Source organism: Balaenoptera acutorostrata, chromosome 17 (genome assembly GCF_949987535.1).
Source record: "Balaenoptera acutorostrata chromosome 17, mBalAcu1.1, whole genome shotgun sequence".
NCBI classification, from domain to species: domain Eukaryota; kingdom Metazoa; phylum Chordata; class Mammalia; order Artiodactyla; family Balaenopteridae; genus Balaenoptera; species Balaenoptera acutorostrata.
This window is the reverse complement of record NC_080080.1, coordinates 69,052,063-69,073,514: the sequence shown is the minus strand read 5'-3', so window position 1 is coordinate 69,073,514 and position 21,452 is coordinate 69,052,063. Positions and strand designations below refer to the sequence as shown.

General features: G+C 37.8%; 1 protein-coding gene across 3 annotated transcripts in view; it reads left to right on the top strand.

Moving 5' to 3' along the window:
* Positions 1-21,452, top strand: part of PREX2 (phosphatidylinositol-3,4,5-trisphosphate dependent Rac exchange factor 2) — a 279,824-nt gene that overhangs the window by 232,678 nt on the left and 25,694 nt on the right. For all 3 annotated transcript variants that reach the window (XM_057532388.1, XM_007185025.2, XM_057532389.1), the window contains 2 exons: positions 4,432-4,498; positions 4,742-4,932. In XM_057532388.1, coding sequence (XP_057388371.1) covers positions 4,432-4,498; positions 4,742-4,932 — 258 coding nt within the window. The remainder of the gene's footprint in view (positions 1-4,431; positions 4,499-4,741; positions 4,933-21,452) is intronic.

The window sequence follows — 21,452 nt, the reverse complement described above, 5'->3', positions numbered from 1 at the left end:
CAGGTGTCGGGACAATGTAATACTCAAATCACCAATATGAAACTGATTACAGATGGGTAATTCTGGGCACAAAATGAGCACAGAATCATTTGTAAGAAAAAGATGATGAGAGCTATTGGATGGAGCTGTTTCAAAGCACTAAATAAAACTAAACAAAACATCTTCCATACTCCAATAAAGACGTTAAAAAAAAAAAAAAATCCTCCCACTTCAAATGAGCTTGCGGAACAAAACTCCAAAGCACATGAGGAAGCCTAAAGCTACAAAAGAACCAAGGAAAATGGCCATTGAAATAAACTTGACCCAGAAGAAATTAAAATATTGAGACACCATGGCAAAGTATATTTTGGATGCTCAAAATATAAACAAAGGATTGCCATTCATGAAGAAGGTAGAAAATCCTGCAATAAAAATAGTCAATTATTTATTTACAAATATTTATTAAGATCAAACTATGTTCTACACACTGTTATAGGTGCTAGAGATGCAGCAATGAGAAGTAAATCAAATCCATATCCACATAGAGAGTTTACATTCTTGTGGGGAGTTTTACCTTTTAGTTGCAGAAATGAAATAAGAATAGGCAGAAATCTTGGAAATGAAAAAGATAGTCATTGAAATAAAATTCCCAGTAGAGGGGCTTCCCTGGTGGTGCAGTGGTTGAGAATCTGTCTGCCAATGCAGGGGACACGGGTTCGAGCCCTGGTCTGGGACGATCCCACATGCCGCGGAGCAACTGGGCCCGTGAGCCACAGCTACTGAGCCTGCGCGTCTGGAGCCTGTGCTCCGCAACAAGAAAGGCCACGATAGTGAGGGGCCCGCGCACCGCAATGAAGAGTGGCCCCCGCTTGCCACAACTGGAGAAGGCCCTTGCACAGAAACAGAGACCCAACACAAGCCAAAAATAAAATAAATAAGTAATTAAAAAAAAAAAATTCCCAGTGGAAAGGATAAACTCTAGATTGGCAAAGACAGGGTTTTTTCATTTGGAAGATATTATTTAGGAAATCACCAAAATTGCAGTAATGGGGAAATAAGATCTTAAAAGAAAGTGTACGTGTGTGTGTGTGTGTGAGAGAGAGAGAGAGAGAGAGAGAGAAAATGGATGAGATTATGGGGAAAGATGATACCTGAGATTATTTTAGAATTGAAGACAAGACTCCTTAAATTGAAAGTACAATCTAAGGACCTATCTGGATAAATAAAAATAAATCGTCACCTAAACACTTTGTGGTAAAACTTCAGAACATTGAGGATAAAAACAAAATCTTAACCTATCAGAGAAAAAATATGGACTAGCCCCCAAAGACAACTTAATTGAGAGCAGACACCAAGAGCAATATTGTGGGGAAAAATTCACTGTCAATCTAGATTCTAGAATTTTTTTTTTAATTAATTAATTTATTTATTTATGGCTGTGTTGGGTCTTCGTTTCTGTGCGAGGGCTTTCTCTAGTTGCGGCGAGCAGGGGCCACTCTTCATCGCGGTTCATGGGCCTCTCACTATCGGGGCCTCTCTTTTGTTGCGGAGCACAGGCTCCAGATGCACAGGCTCAGTAATTGTGGCTCACGGGCCCAGTTGCTCCACGGCATGTGGGATCTTCCCAGACCAGGGCTCGAACCCGTGTCCCCTGCATTGGCAGGCGTATTCTCAACCACTGCGCCACCAGGGAAGCCCTAGATTCTAGAATTTTATTCCAGAGTATACCACTGACAGACACGGATCAAAAATATTACTTGAATAATGAACTTGAAAAACTGAATATTCTTGAGGAAGCAAGTGTAGAAAGAAAGTGTGGATTTAGAAAAAAATAAAGAGGCATAGAAACTTCTAAATGTCATCAAATTTAACTCTTGCTATAAAAAGTAATAACAAATTTCTATGTTAAAAAAAAAAGTGAGACTTTGGAATTCCCTGGCGGTCCAGTAGTTAGGACTCCGAGCTTTCACTGCTGAGACGCGGGTTCAATCCCTAGTCGGGGAGCTAAGATCCCACAAGCCATGAGGCACAGCCAAAAAAAAAAACAAATGTGACTGCACAAAAGTAAGAAATATGAGAAGGCTATAAAAGAAGAAGAAATACAGATGGATGACAATATGTGCAAATTGAAAATGACAACACCAAAGGTTGAAATTCTAATGCCACCAACGTGAACAAGGATACGGAACAATGATCACACCTGTTCCTTGGTGCCTCCACTTGGACCAGCTGTGTGGGTGACCTTGTAAAGCATGGAAGTGACAAATGCCAGTTTCTGGGTGGTGTTAACCCTGGGAGGGGAGAGTCTGGAACAATGGGTGTGGACAAGTGTGATAACAAGGGATCACCTGTATCTGTAAGGTTTCATTCCTTTAAAAGGGGAAGCAAAAGCGCAAAATTCTAATATGTTAAAGCATGGAGGTGCGTACATGGGTTTTCATAGCATCAGCCTGAATACGTACCTGTATAATTGAAGTGAAAAGACACTCAGAACTTTCAGGAGAGCCTGAATTTTTATGCACAGCAGTAAAATTTATAAAATAGCCTGTCTTCTGGTAATGAGGGCCTTTAGTTAAAACCCAACTCTATCAGGGCCTATCAGGCCATACAGAGTCTACCCCCTCTGGCTTCTCTAAGTTGCTCATTTAGTCCAATACCTTCAACCTCATTGCATGTTTCTGTACTTCACACGATTCAAGCTCATTTCCTCTCCTCTTAACAGCAATCCTCTTACATTGTTGTTATCTCCTTCTGAGACTGGGGAAAATCTAGAACATTTTAAGATATATCAAATTCCTTTGATTTTCCTCTCAATCCAGTACTCTTAGTAGCTGCTGATGCAACCTTCTGAGTGGAACTGTATTTTGATGGCACGTGATGGATGTTCCACTTTGCAGGGGTTCTTGTCATGGTAACCCAATTGTCCTGAGCCGGGCACTGCCTGGGTTTGCTGTAGTCCCCAGACTCCTGTCAGCATTATATGCTCAGGAGCGGTAGGTAGCTCTGGGATCTGGGCTGAGGGAATAATTCATCCCTGCTGTGGACTCTTCTTTACCACATCTTTCTATCAAGCACAGTTGAGGAAAGGCATAGGGACATCTGATCAAGGTATCTCTCTGGATTCCAGGTTTGAGGTACCACCTCTGTTCCAAGATGATACATGGAAATCTCCTAGGAGTTCAAAATGCTTTGGATGCTGAACTGTTGTAAAATTTCTGTTGTAGTTTGAATTTGTGTTTGAGAGATGAACAGACCTTCTCAGTGAGAATGTGCATAATTTACATTTTGGAAGTTAGAAGAAGTTAAAGCTTTCCTAATTTAAAGTGTGAATTTTGATTAATCCATGCTACTTTAGCTTAAAAAGACAAAAAACCAAGCTGCATTACTGCTAGCTACTTCTAGTAATTGGAATAGCAGTGTGTGTGTGTGTGTGTGTGTGTGTGTCTAGTGGGACTCAGAATACCAGTGCTGGGCATGAAGTTCTCCCTCACTGATTTACTGATTATGCCCATTGCTACTCATGCATTGGATAATGATCCACCAATAGTTTGAGGTCCTAAAAGGTGCTCTGAAACACCAGTCTAATGAGTTTTATTTCAATATCTAGTCTGACAATCATTCTAATATTATTTTGGTATATCAATGTTAAGTGTTGACAGCTTTAAAATAATTTCACTTCATTAAAAACATACTCGCTTAAATATAACTTAAATGTCCTGTCTTCATGGGTCATTCTCTTACAATTTCTGTTTAGTATTGAGCTAATAGCTAAAAGAACTCAGCAATAATTCTTTGGAAATCACATTTAATTATTGCAGGCCACTAGGATTCCACCTAGTGTATTAAAATAGTGGTTGTCGTATTGCATCCTGGTGACCAAAAAGAGTCAGTGTATCTTCAAAGAGGGTTTTACTTCCAATCTGAACATAGCTTAGTGGCTGAAAGAATCCAACTAAGCAGTCTGTTTAAAATTTGTGTTTTGAGTATTATTTTCATAATCTGACATTTGCACAGTAAGTAAAAACTGGATGTTTTTCAGTAGTCATAAGAAAATATCTTTTTTCAACTTTTATAATAATATTAATGACTGTAAATATCAATGAGCACTTAATCTGTACTGTGTACCATCCTAAGCATTTTATTTGCGCTGACTTCATCTTCTTGGTCACCTTGTGAAGTAGAAACTAATGTGATCCCCAAATTGCAAAAGAGGAAATTGAGACACACACAAATTAAGTAATCTCTCTAAAGCCATGCAATAAGTAATGGAGCTGATGGTAGGTTTAATCATTTTTTTCTGAGTGGAAGACTTTTTTGCAGTCCCACTCATCCTAGCGCTCAACACTTTGTCTATTCATGTGTCTTTAAAAGGAAGTCAGTGGAACTTGCTTGTCTTCATGCTTTTTAATTTTACTAACAATAAATGATCATTTATTCTTTGTATTCTTACAGGGCGTTCTACTTGGACAAGTCAAATTCACCACCAAACTCCACATCCAAAGCTGCTTATGTAGATAAGGTAAAAATAGAAGATTGCATTGGCTAATGCTTTGCCATTTACCTCCCTTATTTAATTTTGCTGGCGTTGTTCTTGAGCACTGTGTAATTCATAAACAGCCGTGGTCTCTGATTCTGTTATCTCCATAATAAAATATTTTAGACTATTCACTGTAAGTTGTAACGACTGTGAATTATATCCCATCTAAAAGGATTTCTTTCTACTAAACATGTTGAACCTTACGGGCATCGTTTTTTTCTGCAGCTCATGAGGCCTCTCAACGTTTTGGATGAACTGTATCGACTGGTAGCCTCGTTTATCAGATCCAAGCGCACAGCTGCCTGTGCGAACACGGCTTGCAGCGCCTCCGGCGTCGGGCTGCTCTCGGTGTCCTCGGAGCTGTGCAGTAGGCTGGGGGCCTGCCACGTCATCATGTGCAACAGCGGCGTGCATCGGTACGTGACTTCTGCCTTGCCTGCATCTTTGCCTGCATCTTTGCTACATCTTATTACATTCGGAGGTTCTTATTTATTACATTTAGCTCCGTGATATTATAGCTGGAAAAATTCAAAGGGCTCAGATATATTTGGAATAAGACTTTAGAAATCAGATAATTCTTGCACAGTGATTTCTGGCTTTGGTTCTTCTATTTTCAGTGACTGTTTATTCATACAAATGAATGCAGTCCCACGTTTATATCACTGTGGCCTAGAATCTTATCACCCTTGTATTTATATTAAGATTTATATTTTAGGTACAAAATTTTGCATCTGTTTTATTCACTCTAGGAACTTAACTTGGTAGGGGCTGGTGACTAGCAAAACAAAACTTTTTCTTCAGTGGTTTGGATCTCTGTTACCCAACTGTGGTGAGCTAGACACTGCCTTGGAGTTACTGCTGCCTTCCTACTCCTGGAAAAATCATAGTGCAGGAGCCCACACGATAATATGCTCTTCCTGAAAACGTAAGGAGAAGTCTCAGATAGGTCCCCTTCAGCTGGTCTATCTTAAGCAGCAGTGCTGTGTCCGGGAAAGCTGTGGTAGGTGCAAAAATTCCTACAGCTACATCAGATGCAAATGTGAGGGGAGAACCCCGAGTCAGGTCCTGCTTCAGAATCACTTGTTCCTCTTGTATCACCTCTCCATTTTTCACAGCAAAATGAAACCATGTAGGTGGAAACGAGGGCAGCATTTAGTCCTCATTGGAGGCAGAGAATCTGCTGTCGCCACTCATAGTCTCTTCTTAGTAAGAGGCCAGTTAGGTTTTGAGTGGATGGCGGTTATTGTTTATTCAAATTTACTTGCTAATTAACCCAGGCAAAGGACTGCAGTTGGTGCTATTGGCTGGGTAATGTCATAAATGGGTGATATTCATGTTAGAGACATAAAGCATGAACAATAAACAACAAAAATAATAGTAAATATTCATATGACAAGATAACAAAAACATAATAAAAAGTAACAAAAATAACAGGTTACCTACACTACGAGGAAAAAATAAATGATCTAGGAAAGTTACAGCTACAAAATAAGATTCAGAAGGAACATAGATCTTTGAGATGGTTAGAACTTGCCATGCAGAAGATAGCGTTTGAACTGGGTTTTGATGGGTCAGGGTTTTAAAGAGGTAGAAAGAGGGAGAAAGTTCAAATCAGCAGGTTCTCATCTGTGACATTCCATCTGCCTTGATGTGCCTGAATTCTAGTTTACAAGTCCTACACAGCATGTCCTTGCTTATGAAGTGTGACAAGACTTTATTTCTCTAAAAGGAGAATTAAATTTTTGTGGGTGACACACTATACAGAGTTTTCTGCTTTATTTTAATTGCTGTGTACTTTGTGCTCTATTGCAAGCTTACTAAGAGCTTAATTGAAATATCATCTGCAGCTAAATGAGTAAAATATTATTTCATCATTTTTTTTACTAGCAGAGAAATGCTCTCTCCCTCTGATCAGTCATATTCATTCGTTCTGTTCCCATTCATTCATTCATTCATTCATTTATTATTCATTCACTCAGTTAATATGCGTTGAGCACTGTTTATGTGCCAGCACTGTTCTAGTTGCTGGGATAAAGCACTGAAAAAAAACCCTCCCTTCTCTCATATAATGTAAATCATGTTGGGGTGAAACAGATGATCAAGTAAACAAATAAATGAGTAATGTGGTAGGTGGAATAAATACAGAAAAGAACAGAAGTCAGAGAGGTAAAAAGGGACAAGATGGGATGAAGGGCGGGCAACTTCCATGGAGGAAATTTCATTAGAGACCTGTGTGAAATGAAGGAGTGAGTTATGCAGATATCTCAGAGAAAGAGCATTCCGTCTAGGGAGCAGAGTACAAATGTGGGAGCCCGAGTTGGGGCCAGCATGATGTGCTCAAGGACCAACACAGCGGCCACTATGGCCTCGGCAAAGTGCCATCCCCTTGATTAATGTTCTTATCCTACTCTGGTGCAAGATCATAGTTATCTGAGGACCGTGACCACCAAGGGACACTCCAGGCGTCAAACTACAAGCATACGCTCTTATCTCCACATGAATTTACTGGAAGTGAATGCAGTTAAATTTGCCATTTAATGGAATTCCCTGGCAGTCCAGTGGTTAGTACTCTGTGCTTCCAGTGCAGGGAGCCCAGGTTCGATCCCTGGTTGGGGAACTAAGATCTCGAAAGCCACATGGTGAGACAAAAAAAAAACAAAACATTTTTTTTAAATTGCTATTTAATCCTAGAACTGTGACCCAATTGTCTAAATTATTCTCTGAGGTGTCGCATGAACAGTTTTAGAATTTAACTACTGATGGGTAGGAGAAACAGATCAATGTTCCACAACCATTTTATAATTGCCGTATTCATTGATTGGTGTGTTGGAATCACAAATAACATTGAAATTTCAAAGTATTTTGACTTTTTCCAATTCTACAGTTCAAAATAAATATGGCTTTAGTTAGTTCATTTCAGAGACATTTACTGAGGTGTAGGCACAAATTCCCCATGACAGATGCCGAAATTAAGGTTAAAACTATTTGAAAATAGTACGGTTTTATTTTTCTATTATGCAGAATAAAATAGGAATTTAACATTATCTTTAGTCTTTCAGGGAAGGCTATGCTTAGATTTTTCATGGTGATAAAATGCGTGCTAATTTATATGGGAATCAGAAATCTCACATAAGACCGTTCCTAAAACAGTTCTTTAGTAATTATAATTCAGACAGCTAGAAAGGAACCCAAGTAGATCCACATTTACACTAAACATTGAACGTGGAGGTTTACCCTCAGGTTCTGGCAAAGGGGAGAAGTTCATAATATGAATCTGAATAAATACTACACAGACTATTTTACCATTTGCTTTTAAAATTAAGATGAGAAATGGTTAACAATATGGTATCCACATTAGATAATCAGCTTCCTGCCTTTTCTGATTTTATTCACCAAAAAAGGGAATCTAACATTTTTTAAAGTATAGTTACGTGGCCTATGTTTGACATTAAAGAGAAGAATGTGATTTTTCAGAATGAAAAGGCAGATTTAATTAGCATTAATGTTTAGACGTTTTAATGCCAACCTGAATTAGATGGCAGGGTGGCATACAACAGTGAATGCAAGATTAGGAGGAATAGAATTCAGGATGAATTATTAAAATCTTTTCATAGTGTTTAGCCCAGCTTTGTTTATTAAATTCTCTTTCCTGGGGCAGTCCTTTATGTGCATTACAATTCTGCTGATGAACTTTCCTGCACACACTTTCCTCAGTCATTTAGTTACATTAAATATCTCCATTGCTATTGAATAGTGAAAGAAGATTGTCTTTTTTTAAGATCAGGATTTTTGCCTTTTAAACAGTATACATGATATTAAAAGGTAGTTTAATAAATGGAAATTTTCCAAAATTTCCTATCCTGACCTGCCTTCTTTCATTTTCATTTTGAATCATCTCTTGCACCTTCTATCAAACAACATACATCTGATCATAGTTTTATTAGTATAGTTTAATAATCTGCTTTACGCTTATAGTATCTATTTACCTATCTACCTACCTATCATCTATCTAAAACGTCCACACAGACTTTCCCGTGATCACTTTTATTTGCTACATAATATTCTAGCCACTTGATACACCACAGTTTACTAAAATATTAATTTAGTGGTTTATCTTCTTTCTCTACTGCTGTTAATGCAGAGAGACATCTTTATATAGCTGTTCAAATTTCCATTTTATTTTCCACTAAGCTAAAAGTAAACAAAAATATCCTCCAGATACAATTAGTGTGTCAAAGAGCTTAAACCTCTTTGGTTAATATATTATTATTTAAGTTCCCAAAAGGATTGTCCTTGTAAAAACCCAACAGAAGGTTAGATAGTTGTTTGCCATCTTTACCTTGTCTTCAGAGGCTGTTAGAACCCATTTATCTATTGTGCTTCTCTACCAGTTGTACAATGATATTGTATTTCAGCAGTGCTTTAATTTATACGTCTTTGATTATCAAATACAAACATTTGAATATCTTTTGAATTTTCTTTCCTACAAAGTCATGCTTTATATTGTCCATATATCTGCTTTATAGGCAAAATTCTTTTTTGCCCATTTGAACGTTTGTAAAGTATTGAATCAGCGCTGTGGCTTTTAACGTTCTCTTTTGTTCCATGCGGTTATTTGCTGCAGATCCGCAAGCATGCTACCCGGGTTCTAAATTTCCCTTTCATTGCCTCCTGCAGCATCCTTCCATTCACTGCGGTATTTCATTTTGTTTTGCTCCTTTATTCCCACCCATGCCTAATAGCCAACTGTTTTCCTTTAACTGTTATGAATTAGCACACTGCAAATGTTGTAAACCCTAAGCATGAGTCTTACCGCATGCAAAAACAGAGATGCCATATTCCTCGCACTACATTTGCTTCTGCTTCCTTCACCAGTGGAAACAGTAGGTGGAAATTTCCAGAGGCTACCTGAAAGGTTATGTCAAGGAAATTTCTAGTGAGGGCAAGGAATCTGGAATCCCAGTGTTTCCCTTTAAGGACCTGTTCCAGGGACTTTTTGTACACGTACTCTTTGTATCTGTTAATAATGGACTTTCAGCCGTGTCGGAGTCCTGGGATGGTCCTGCAGGAAGGCGGGCTGATTTGAACACAGGCCTCATGTCTGACTCACCTGTGATATCTTAGTACCAAAACCTTGGAGATCTTACACATAAATTCCCTTTTTTTTTTTTTTTTTAAATACAATTATATATTACACATACATAATTGATCATACGGGTCATGTGTGACATAATTTTATGCAGTGTTTGACAGAACTAACCCCCGAGGTTTGTTTTTTTTTTTTAATAATTCTACAGCATTTCTATTGATTGATTGGTTGATTGGCTGTGTTGGGTCTTCGTTGCTGCACGCGGGCCTTCTCTAGTTGTGGCAAGCGGGGGCCACTCTTCATCGCGGTGCGCGGGCCTCTCACTATCGTGGCCTCTCCCATTGCGGAGCACAGGCTCCAGACGCGCAGGCTCAGTAGTTGTGGCTCACGGGCCTAGCTGCTCCGCGGCACGTGGGATCCTCCCAGACCAGGGCTCGAACCCGCGTCCCCTGCACCGGCAGGCAGACTCTCAACCACTGCGCCACCAGGGAAGCCCATAAATTCCCTTTTATCTTTATGTTCTGTCGTGAGGATGAATCTCTCCAGGAAACAAGGCCCTGCATTAGCTAACGTACTTGGTGTTCGGTCACCAGTGAGGGGTGTGAACAGCAGCGTCAGGAGGGGCTCCCTGCGCCAGGGGTTCACCAGCGCCTGTAACTGCAGCATCATAATCACGTTGTTTTGAACCCCACACAGGTGTGAGGAGGAAACAGTCTGGGGCAAGGTCAGCCTGTTCTCATTATTAAAAAGCTTAATGATGATGAACATCAAGCTGGCTGCCATCTATGTATTCCAGCATTAGACTGCTTTTCCTTTTATACATTGTGGAAACTCATTTTAACATATATGAAATTTGGGGAACTAATAAACTATATATATATATATATATATATATATATATATATGTATATATGTGAAGTTTCTAACTTAAAAGGGTATATTTCCAAAATGCATTTCTTAGTTGGTTATTTAGAAATTGAGACATTTTTTCACATTGGGACAGTATTGCAGAGCGTGGTCGAATTCTCAGAATCATCCCTCTTCCAGCAGAAACTTACAAAACCTATCATGTGACCATAGTATAGGACCCAAAGTATGATTATAAGCGTTTGTTAGAAAAGTGAAATCCAGGAGTTAAAATATAAAAACAGCTAAAGGGAAATATGTATTACCAATTTGGTTAACGAAACAGTTTTCATTTCAAATGAAGATAAATAGTGTAGTGATTCTTGGTTCATATAAGCAATTTTTTAAAAAAACATTTTTTTAGGCAACTATCAATTAACAATTTTAAAAACCACTTTTGTTTGACATTTAAGGACTCTTTCTTAGCAGTATTTTATTCTGTCATCATCATGGCATCAAAGGACAAATTGACAAATCGGCCCAGATTAAGGAAATGGAGAATCTTATAAAAGTAGAGCACTCAAGGTAACCTGGCTTAGGTAATCAGAGTCCTAACAGGGCAGATGATGAAGCTGCATCTTTCTCCACTGTGCAGCCAAAAACACATTAAGTAAGAGGAGTGGATTTACTCTGGGGATTTCCATATGTAGGTTAGACTCTAGGTATGGGAGGGCAAAAATAAATTACTGCAATAAGCAAATGTAGGTTCGAAATGTATCCATTTATTTTTCTGTCCAAAAGTGACTTGGAAGATTAGCAGCAAGGTTAGTGGAAATCTTGAATTTTAAATCTCCAGAAAGATGGCTAAATAGAACAAAAGAAACTGCGAACTCATGATGCCAGGATACTGTACATTCGCAATAAGAAGTCCTAAAATTATGCTCCTATAGTCAGGAATCTGAAACACATTAGTCTAAAACACTTCCTTTATATAAAGGAATGACAGAGGTGACGTTTAAAATTGTTATTAGATATGGCTGCAGTTTTGATTATTTTTCTTTAACAGTTATAATTTGATTATGATCAATGCAACCATTCTTATTTCTTTGATATCTAATAAAATCATTAATGAATGAAAACCAAAAAAAACTCAAAAATGAAAATATAAAATTGTGTACTAATCTTTAGGAGAGAAAAAAATAAGATGCTGTAATAATGGGGCTCTGGGAGAAAGACAGAATATATCCTACTCATGCTATAAGTATAAATCTTAATGACTGCCAAACTCATAGAAGCAGAGAATAGAATTGTGGTTACCAGGGGCTGGGAGTAGGGGAAAACAGGGAGACAGTTGGTCAAAGGGTACAAAGTTTCAGTTATGCAAGGTGAGTAATTCCGGAGATGTGACTTAACAACAATGCAACTATACTTAATAATACTGTATTATATACTTGACATTTGCTAGGAAGGTAGATCTTAAGTGTTTTCACCACCAAAAAAGAAAAGAAAAAGACAATGGTAACTATGTGAGGTGATGGATATGTTATATTAGCTTGATTGTGATGAATATTTCACAATGTATATGTATATCACATCAACAGGTTGTATACTTTAAATTTATACCATGTTTAATTGTCAGTTATACCTCAGTAAAGCTGGGGGGAAGAAAGAAAAGTAAACCCAGATTTTCAAATTATACTGAGTTGTAAAGTAGGCAAATAAAACTCCACGATTTATGCTAATTTAAACAAACAAATAAATAAGTTTATTCTCTTAAAATTATGGGAAGAAATCAAATATTTCAAATATGATATAAGTTTTATTCTTTTACCTTGTTTCATTATCTTTTATAAAAGTTCTTTACTCTGAAGAGGTAGATGGCCAGATTTACATATATATTTGTTTTCTTGCTTAGATTTTTCTTTGCAATTGATATGAATCTTGATAAATTAGTGATGAAATTATTCTATTTTAAAATGTTCGTTGTTTTCATTAGTTTACTATGAAAGAAGAATAAAACAGTAATAATGAGAGTCGCTTCTTATTGCAATGGTTTCTAGCTCTGCCAGCCAGTAATCATGGGCCAGACATGCTTTAATTTAAGTATATATAAAGCCAGAGCTTACACATTATTACCTCCTATCATTAAGATTGGAAAATTCTAGGCACATTAAACATATCTTGATAAAATAATCTAAATACATAATTTGGTGTGATATTTCATCTGTTTTTGCAAAACTCAATTTTACTATTATATTAGTAAAATTTAAGTATTTACATTTTTAAAATGTAGCTATTTAAAAGTGATAAATGTATTGACAGAATCGACTTTCAAAAGTGTTAAATAGGGCATGATTCTTCAAATTTTCTTTTAAAGAAACTGAAGTGATTGTTTTTCCTAAACCTGCAAAATTATATTTAAAGCACAGTAAAATTCCAGTCATTCTCTAGGATCTCTTCCTGAGGGCTTCAATGCTAGTGGGTTTATAAGTGCTCTAATAAATGACATAAGCCAAATTTTCTGTCCTCCAGAGGGAGGGAAGAAATATGGGTATCTCACCAATATAAATGGTTCATTTGCCAGCACTTTCCGAACTGCCTCTTTTTCTCTATGACCTGGAGCAGGAGAGCAGGTGGTGTGGAGGAAGCTGAAGGGAGGAAGCAGCAATTTCTGCCTCTAAGATGTTAATTTTAAATTGGCAATAGGTCATCTAACACCCTCGGGAGGAATACTGAGGAGTGAGATTTAAATCCTGTTAAGCAGGAAGGATGGAATGTAACACCTGTTATAGGTTTTAAAGCATGAATAGTGTTTACCAGGTGACGGAAATGGAGAAGGACGTTCCATGTAAAGGAATAGTATGAAAATACAATATCGAGGTGTGAAATAGCATACGACGGGGCTGGAGGTCACAATAAAGAGCTGGCTATTTCTGGGCGGTGAAATGAGAAGGAAGCAGTGTTGGGAGAAGAAAGGAGCAAGAAAGACAGGAATTGGAGCATGGACGGCCCTGCCTGCTGGGTTAAGGGTTTCGGACTCCCTCCTAGAGCCCCTAGGAAGCCAATGAAAGGTTTTCAGCAAAAGAATAACATGATTAGATGTTTTGAAAAAATATTTTAAAAATAAAGATCAGTACCATGGTCTATGATGGGACAAGGATGGAGGCAGGGAGACAGCTAGGATTTTACAGGAGTACAGTGACATGATGAGATCCAAAACTAAGGTATTGGCACAGAGGTTAGAAGGGAAAAGACAGATGGGAAAGGTATGAAAAGGCAGGAAACAGAACTAGATGAGCTGGTGAGGAATAGAGAACAGGGGAGAGGGAGAGTTTCTGATGATTCCAGCTGGGAAAGATTGGGGGAGGGAGGATACCATGGGGGGAAATATGCATCTGTCTTTGAGGGGACTGGGGAGAGGGATATTGAATTAATCTGTTACATGTTCAGTTTTAGATGCTCACAATGTACCTATATGGGGATGTACTTTGATGGATTCATAGTCAGCAAGGACTAGAAGTATATATGAGTACAAATGGGTATAATAACAATAAATAATAACATATATATGTAATCTCAAGGGGTAATGGAAAAACACTGCTAGGAATTTTCTGGGAACAAACCAGGTGTTAGGAGCAGGGAAGAGGTATTCCAGGAAAAGGCACAGAAGCGTAAGCAAAGAATAATTGGCTGCCAATTGTGGAAGGTGAGAAAAGATCACCAGGGAGTGTAGAGAGAGTATTAATATTCCCTGGTTCTCCACTGCCCTGTCCTCTGTGCACCCGTGGAGCCTCAGAATAAAACACTGTAGGATCCACGAGAAAGGAATGAAAAATATTCAAACAAATCTATTTAGTATCTTGGATAAACAGGTCAAAGAGAAAACAATTATGGTACAATGTCAAAGGATGGGGGAAACAGATGAAAATCGCATACTGGACACCCCTTAAGTATTGGTGTCATCAAAGAACCTACAAGGAGTAAGGACAAAAGTCAGACAGCCAAGAGAAAAGATGAACTAGAGAGGGAGTGTTGAGGAACTTCGATAGGTACCTGACCTATTCAGTTAAATTCCAAAAACATGAAACAGAAATAAAATCAATTGGTGAAAGAGTCCAGGCTGAAGAATTTAAAATGCAGAGAAGCAGATTCAAACCTGGTGACAGTGGTAAAGTCCTACCTTACACACCGATGTTTCATATTCATACACATTTTCAGCCAAGCAAATACCTCCTCTAGCCCCTAAGTGCTCAATTACGCATCCCCAAAGGTCTGCAATTACCTCTGTGCTCACCTCAGCAATGAAACGTGTCAAAGAAAAACACACCCTAATGTGCCTGAAGAGAAGGGAATGAGGGATGTGGAATGTTTTTGAAGCCTAGGTTTAAAGCTAGACACTGAGAACTTTCCGAGAATGTATTGAAAGTTGCAGTAGAAAGTCCTATTATCTTTAATGGGAATTTCATGGTTAATTCCCTGTGCAATGCTGAAAATGTGCCCCTTAGATGTGATTGATTTTTTGCCTTAAGATATATGGAGTGAACCGCATATTCAATTTGGCTCTGCTTCTGCTGCCAGGATCTCTCTCCAGCTGTTGCCCATCGCTTTTCCGTTCTGTTCAGTTGTTTTCCATGGTGCCCGTCTCTGCTTGCCATCTCTTTGCTTTTTTTTTCAAATACTCATTAACCCCTTGTCTTTCAGCTCCAGGCTATGAGACATAGGAGTTAGTACAGTCATGGGAAGATTTCATCAGTACTGTCTCTTTGACAGGAGTCAAATAACAATGTTGAAATTATCAATAGACACCCGGAAGTTATGTCTATAAAATGTACTGGAAACTTGCCTGAATGATCACTAGCTTTTGGATTGCACCTATTGTTAGACCGCCATTCAAATTCTCCTAAAGGGAGAATGTAAATGTTTAATATTTTATTATCCATGCATATGTGTCTATAAGTGAATTCTGTATTTTTGAAAACAAATAACTGTTGGCCCTTTTTTCACAAGAGTAAGAGTATTTCCGTGTTTCATTGAGAAAACTGCCTTCTCTGTTATAGGGGAACAAGGACAGAGGTATTGGGTTTTTGAAATCCCTGCTGACTGGTGGCGATCTTCTCAAGCTTTTCATTTATCACAAATGGATTGCTCAGGGTGACCAGGTTGGGCAGGATCAATAGATCAGCAGAGGTCCTTTCCATATTAATTGTGCAGACACTCTGCCTGTGTTGAGACACAGGAGCCACTTTGGCATTGATTCCTATTTAACGGACTGCCTTAGCCCTCAGATGTATAGTTCTTCCTCGGTGTGAGGTAATAACAATGAAGCAGGGAAAATAAAACCCTGCAACAGTAAACAATTAGTTTCTTCAATCGGGTGCTTCCTTCTAGTTGCCAATATACTTTTCACAGTGGTACCCTGTGCTCAGTGGTTAGAAGTAATTAGAAACCAGAATAAATGAGATCACTGCAAGAATGAACACGCCTTACCCAGCACAGTGCATTTTATATAGAAAAATGCACATCTGTAGTAGAGAAGGAACGCAGTCTTCCTTCAGTTTATTTTTACTACGTGATTGCTTTACAATCGATATAATTGTTCAGCAGGTTTCAAATCTAGTTTCTTTTTAATCATGAACACACTTCAGTACGATGAGGTCTACATTCGTAGTGAAGTGGTTTGGTCTGGCTGCATTAGTCTCTACCAAAACAGTGCATTTAGTGTGCAGTGCTGAGACCAAGATTGGGACTGTTGAATTATGGATGTGGGGAGTTGGGATTCTCTAAAAGCAGTGATCTATGTGATGCGATTTTGGTATAATGGAAAGAGCCCTGGATTTTGAATTAGAAAACTGGTTTTGAATCCTGTTACTTACTGTGTGACCATGATTCCATCATGGTCTCTCAGAGATTTATTGGTGGAATGGGAATAATAATTTCTTTTTGCAAACGGTGGCATGAGGATTAAGTGAGTAATATATGTGAAAACATCTACTGCAGGACCTGGCAATAGTGTACACTCAGTTGTTTCTATCTTCATCTGTGTTTCTGATGGTGAATCCATCTTCTCATTGCAGAGGTAGAAATATGAAATGCATCTGTTTAAAATGACTAGATCATACCTACTAAAATAGGGAAACGTTGTATGTGAAACAAAATCACAGTGGTTGCTAAGAGAGTAGATCTTAAATGTTCTCAACCACAATAAAGAAGTGGTAATTATGTGATGGAGGTGTTAGCTAACTATAGTGGTAATCGTCTTGCACCTTGTAAGTGTATCAAGTCAACATACACAACTTTAACCAACACAACGTTATATGTCAATTATACCTCAGTAAAGCTGGAGAAATCACAGTGACGAGTCACAATAGGATGTAAGAAGAGTATGAAAAATATGAATTCACTCCTCTGACCTATAAGAAGTAGAATACACAAAGCACGGGACCCTGTTAGAGCTTATTTTTAGAATCCTCCATTGATAGCTTGTAGAAAGTTGTTCAAGAACAGCAGAACGGGATCCCCTTGAATTCAAGGATAGAAAGTCTTCTTCCCTCGTGTCAAAAACCAAGAGTATGTGTTAGAATACCAACAAATATTTAGGACTTGGAAAGAATCAGGTGCTGGCATTTGTGCATTCATTCGTTGAAGGACAGAGGAGTTATTTATGGAGCACTGCTATGGGGCGTGCACTGTGCTACCCCAGACTAGGGTAGTAAGAGGTCCTTGCTCTCCCAGCAATTCTGAGGTCTTGACAAGGGGACCACATTGGGAAGCCAGCCAGCCATACTGTGTGGCAACAGTTTTCTTTAATGTGGACAATAGGAGAAAGAGAGCCAAAGGATTGGGTTTTTAATGAAGAGACTCAAAGAAATGAACACATGTTTTTGAAACTACAGGAGAGGGGAAGCATATATAACATGTCATTTTGACAGTGTTAAAGAACTGATTCTGCAAGGGTTCCAAATGTATTCTTCTGAACCTGGAAAATAGGTAAATGATACATAGACCATTTTGATGAGCGAATAAGTGTTAATTAATAGAATTAATGTAAGAATAATGAATCAATATATTATAATACATAATTTCCAAGCATTAACAAAACTCATCCAGAGTTGTTCATCAGAAGCCATGGTATGAGCAGTGATTAAATCCTGAGAAAGGGAAATGCAAGTCATTGTTCATGAGAGAAAAGCTGTATACCATTTAGAAGTTGTAGGGGAATCTGTGATTGTTCTTTTACTAAAATTTATTGTCTCTACAGTTCATTTATTACTTTACCAAATTTATTTAATAAGTGAACACTTCTTGAACAAATAGATGGCAAATGTAGAGTATAAAGAAATGAATTGTATCTTTTAGGAGTTACGTATAATACTGTTGGCATGAATTAGGAATTCATGTCATTTCTTTTCGATAACTGTATATTGAATGCTTACTTAATCCTGGGAAGTATGCTAGGGTCTAGGAAGGTTACAATCAATACAGACACTAGTCTGGCCTATTGGTGGTGGTATAGTAATATTAATGAAAATTGCTAACATTTGTTGAGAATGTACTACATGCTATGTCCTGTGCTAAGTACAAGATATGAATTATTTCCTGTAATCCTGAAAACAACACTCTGAGGTGCGTACTATCATTAAACTCAATTTACAGATGAGGAAACAAGAGTTTCATAGCTTAAGTTACTTGCCCAGAGTCACAGAGTTTATTAGCAAATTTAAGATCCAGCTTAGGAAGTTTGCCTTTAATGCCCATATTCTTCATCCCTACACCTTTCGGACAGGTATAATATAGCATGACCAGAGGCATGATATGTGACCCAAACCAGGGCATCTGAGATCATATCAGGAAGAGAGCAGCATATGAGAACTGTGAGAGGAGGTGACTTCAGAGAACTGTGAACAGTGTAGTTGAAGCATGGAGTAGAAGTAAGGAAAATCAGAGACCATATTGTGAAGACTTTGTATTTCAAGTTACGAAATGGAAAGCCATTGAAATGCTTGCATTTTCATCTGCATTTTTAAAAGATCGTCTTTGATGAATAGTGGGAAGAGGCAAGACAAGAAGAGTCTGAGCGAGGTTGCACCAATCTAGGCAAGAGATGATATTAGCAGTGCAGCCAGAGAGGAGAGGTTTGAGGGATAGGAAGAAATATGAAATTAATAAGTGTGAAAGGTACTAGAGTAGGTATATTAGCACGTGGACCCGCCACACATACATTAATCTCTTGTAATTGATGAGTTTGGTTTGAACGGCTTGGAAGCTTATATCTCAGTCTGGAGGTGAAACAGGGGGTCATCATAAAAGACTAGACAAAGACTTTAGGAAAGCAATAATTTTAATCTCGACCACATCTTCTTCCTTTGGGAAGGCTTTGCAAAAATGGGAAGGTTGAAGACACTAAAAGTATCGCACAATACACCTTTAAGGAATTAGATAATTTCTGCATCTTATTTCTTCTAACAACTTTCTTATTTCTTTGAATGCTGGCACTTATATTTAAAAATCAGTAAATATGAGCATCTGGGATTGCACCATACTTACTATACCCATTACTACACAGTGTCTTTTAAACAATGTTTCTAAGAACTGACTCATCAGACACTTTAAGTTATAGTAACTTGATAGCACATTTCAAGAAGTTTAACATTTAGATTAAATTTAAAAAATGTTAGTGGGGAATCTCTAAATCAGATATTTCCTACAACTGCTTGTTTTTTGTTTTTACTGTCTGATTAAATGGGATTATGAGAAAAGCACAAGGAAGAAGTAAAAATATTTGGAAACTGAGCAGAATCATTTACATTTTTTCCAACAGGGAGAAAATGTGTCTTTAGTTCAAAGACTGTTGAAACTAGTTTGCCTTAGGCTCTGTAGGACAGAAGTTCAGATGATGCTGCAGAGTGCATAAGACCAGGTGATCACACGATCTTCCATCTGTCATAAAAAGCTGCTGGGTATGAAAGAATTGTGGGCAAATAGCAGTAGTATCTGCTGATGTTCCAACTTATTTCACCTACTTCGTTCTCTTGGGATTGAAATAGTCATTATTATCCTCTCCAAAATTTGAATGCTGCCCAGGTAACTTCAGCTTAATAAAGTATCCTGGAGAACCACGGCTGATTAGATTCCTAATAACTTATTAGTGACAGTCACTTGAACAAGGATAATGGCCCTGGCTTTTAATTAAAGGAGCAAAAAAGACTTTCATAGGATGCGGGAAAATGATTTTACGTTTTAAGATCTAAATCTGTAAGATTCTAAATATAAACAGCTATAACTATATAAAGACAAATAATTCATGGGAAGAATGCCATCAAAGCATAGGGGCTTCAGGCTGTCTTTATACATAGATTCTGAGCCATGCATTTTCCCTAAGGGAATTTTTTCCCTCTTATTTTTGTGACAAAAGGCAGTATCACAGTTAGAAAGGATGGTGAAAATGAGGCAATACCCATGGAAATCCGGAGCCAAAAAACAAAATCAAGACCCTGATCATTGGGTGGAATTCTACATTGGGGCAAAACTCACTGATTTCAGAATGGTTAAATATTTATTTCACTTTATATTCATCTAGCACAAAATCAAATTAACCTTTATATGAATGCAAATAATTCCAAATGAAATATTGAAGTAAATATTGAAATATTTAGCCAGTTTATATAGATTGTTAGGGGACATGTCTAATGTTGCCTTTTCCAGAGCAGATCAAAACCATTGTTTGGCATATGGTCCTTTAAATTCAGAAACTCCAACACATGCCTTTCAACTGTGGGTGTGTGTCTTCCATTTATCATATTTTTCTAACAGGAAATTATCCTGCTAATTATACTGCGCTAGCACACACAAAAAAATGAACATAACTTATCCAAGTGCCTCAATTCTATTATTATGGCACAAAAGAGTGAAAAAAATCACTGCTCAAGTAACTTTTTAAGTTGAAACATGTATCCCTAAATTCAGTGACTCCAGTGGGGTTTGTTTTGGGGCACAGTTTTTAGTCGTAATTGAGTATGTAACATTATTGAGGGATACAATAGAAATTTTCAAAGTGATATTCCGTCTCATTCTCAATTTTTTAAATATGGAGAAATAAAAGCAAAGTATCCCTTGCGAAAGATTGCATTTTTCTCTCTTTAATTACCTTTTAAGATTTTTTGTTTTTCACTTCCACATCTACCTAATGTGAATTTAAGGCAAATTATTGTGGCTACAAATTCAGAGATCGTCATTACACTAGTTTTTCATGTGTTTCATTTAAGGTGTCAGTTTATAGTTAGAATCTGAATGCCCCTTCTCCACTAGTAATAACAGAGTTTGGGACCACCCAAGAGAGAACAATATGGTTAGCTGCCAGGCAAAACATCAGAGTTCCTGACAGTGAACTTGCTGAAAGTCAGCAAAGAAATCCACAGCTCAAAGCCATAAACATACCGTTGTTCTGGTTTGCCATGTCAGTTTCACTGTGAGTTACTGCATCACCCAGGTGGCCCAGAAGGGATGATGCATCTCCCCAAGTGTTCAATCTGATGCACTTCAACCCTTGGGAGATTGGCTTCCTTGTTCAGTACAGTTCGAATCAACATTAAATGAGGCTTTAGAGCTCTGGAGGTTTTAAATTGTAATGAAAGTAAAACTGGTGTTTTTGCCTGCGATCGTGGTAAATGACCAAATATGTAGAAGGTCCTCGGGTTTGGAGAATCTTTTATCTAATTTATTATAGAAATGTGATGAGTCATCTCAAAGGAAAAGATTAACATGTTTTTATAAAAAGATTAACACATAACCTGCTTCAAATAAGAATTGATGTCTTAAAAGTAAACTGAATGTAGTATAATAGATATGAGTTAATAAATGGTTGAAATACAATATGTTGCATTTAAGGCAATTTAGGAAAACTAAGCTTTGTCTCTCCAGTGAGACTGAGTTGAGTGAGGGAGGGAAGGAGGGGGCGTTGGCTATTGCTCATTGCAGCCCCCTGGCGTCGAGAAATAGGACTGG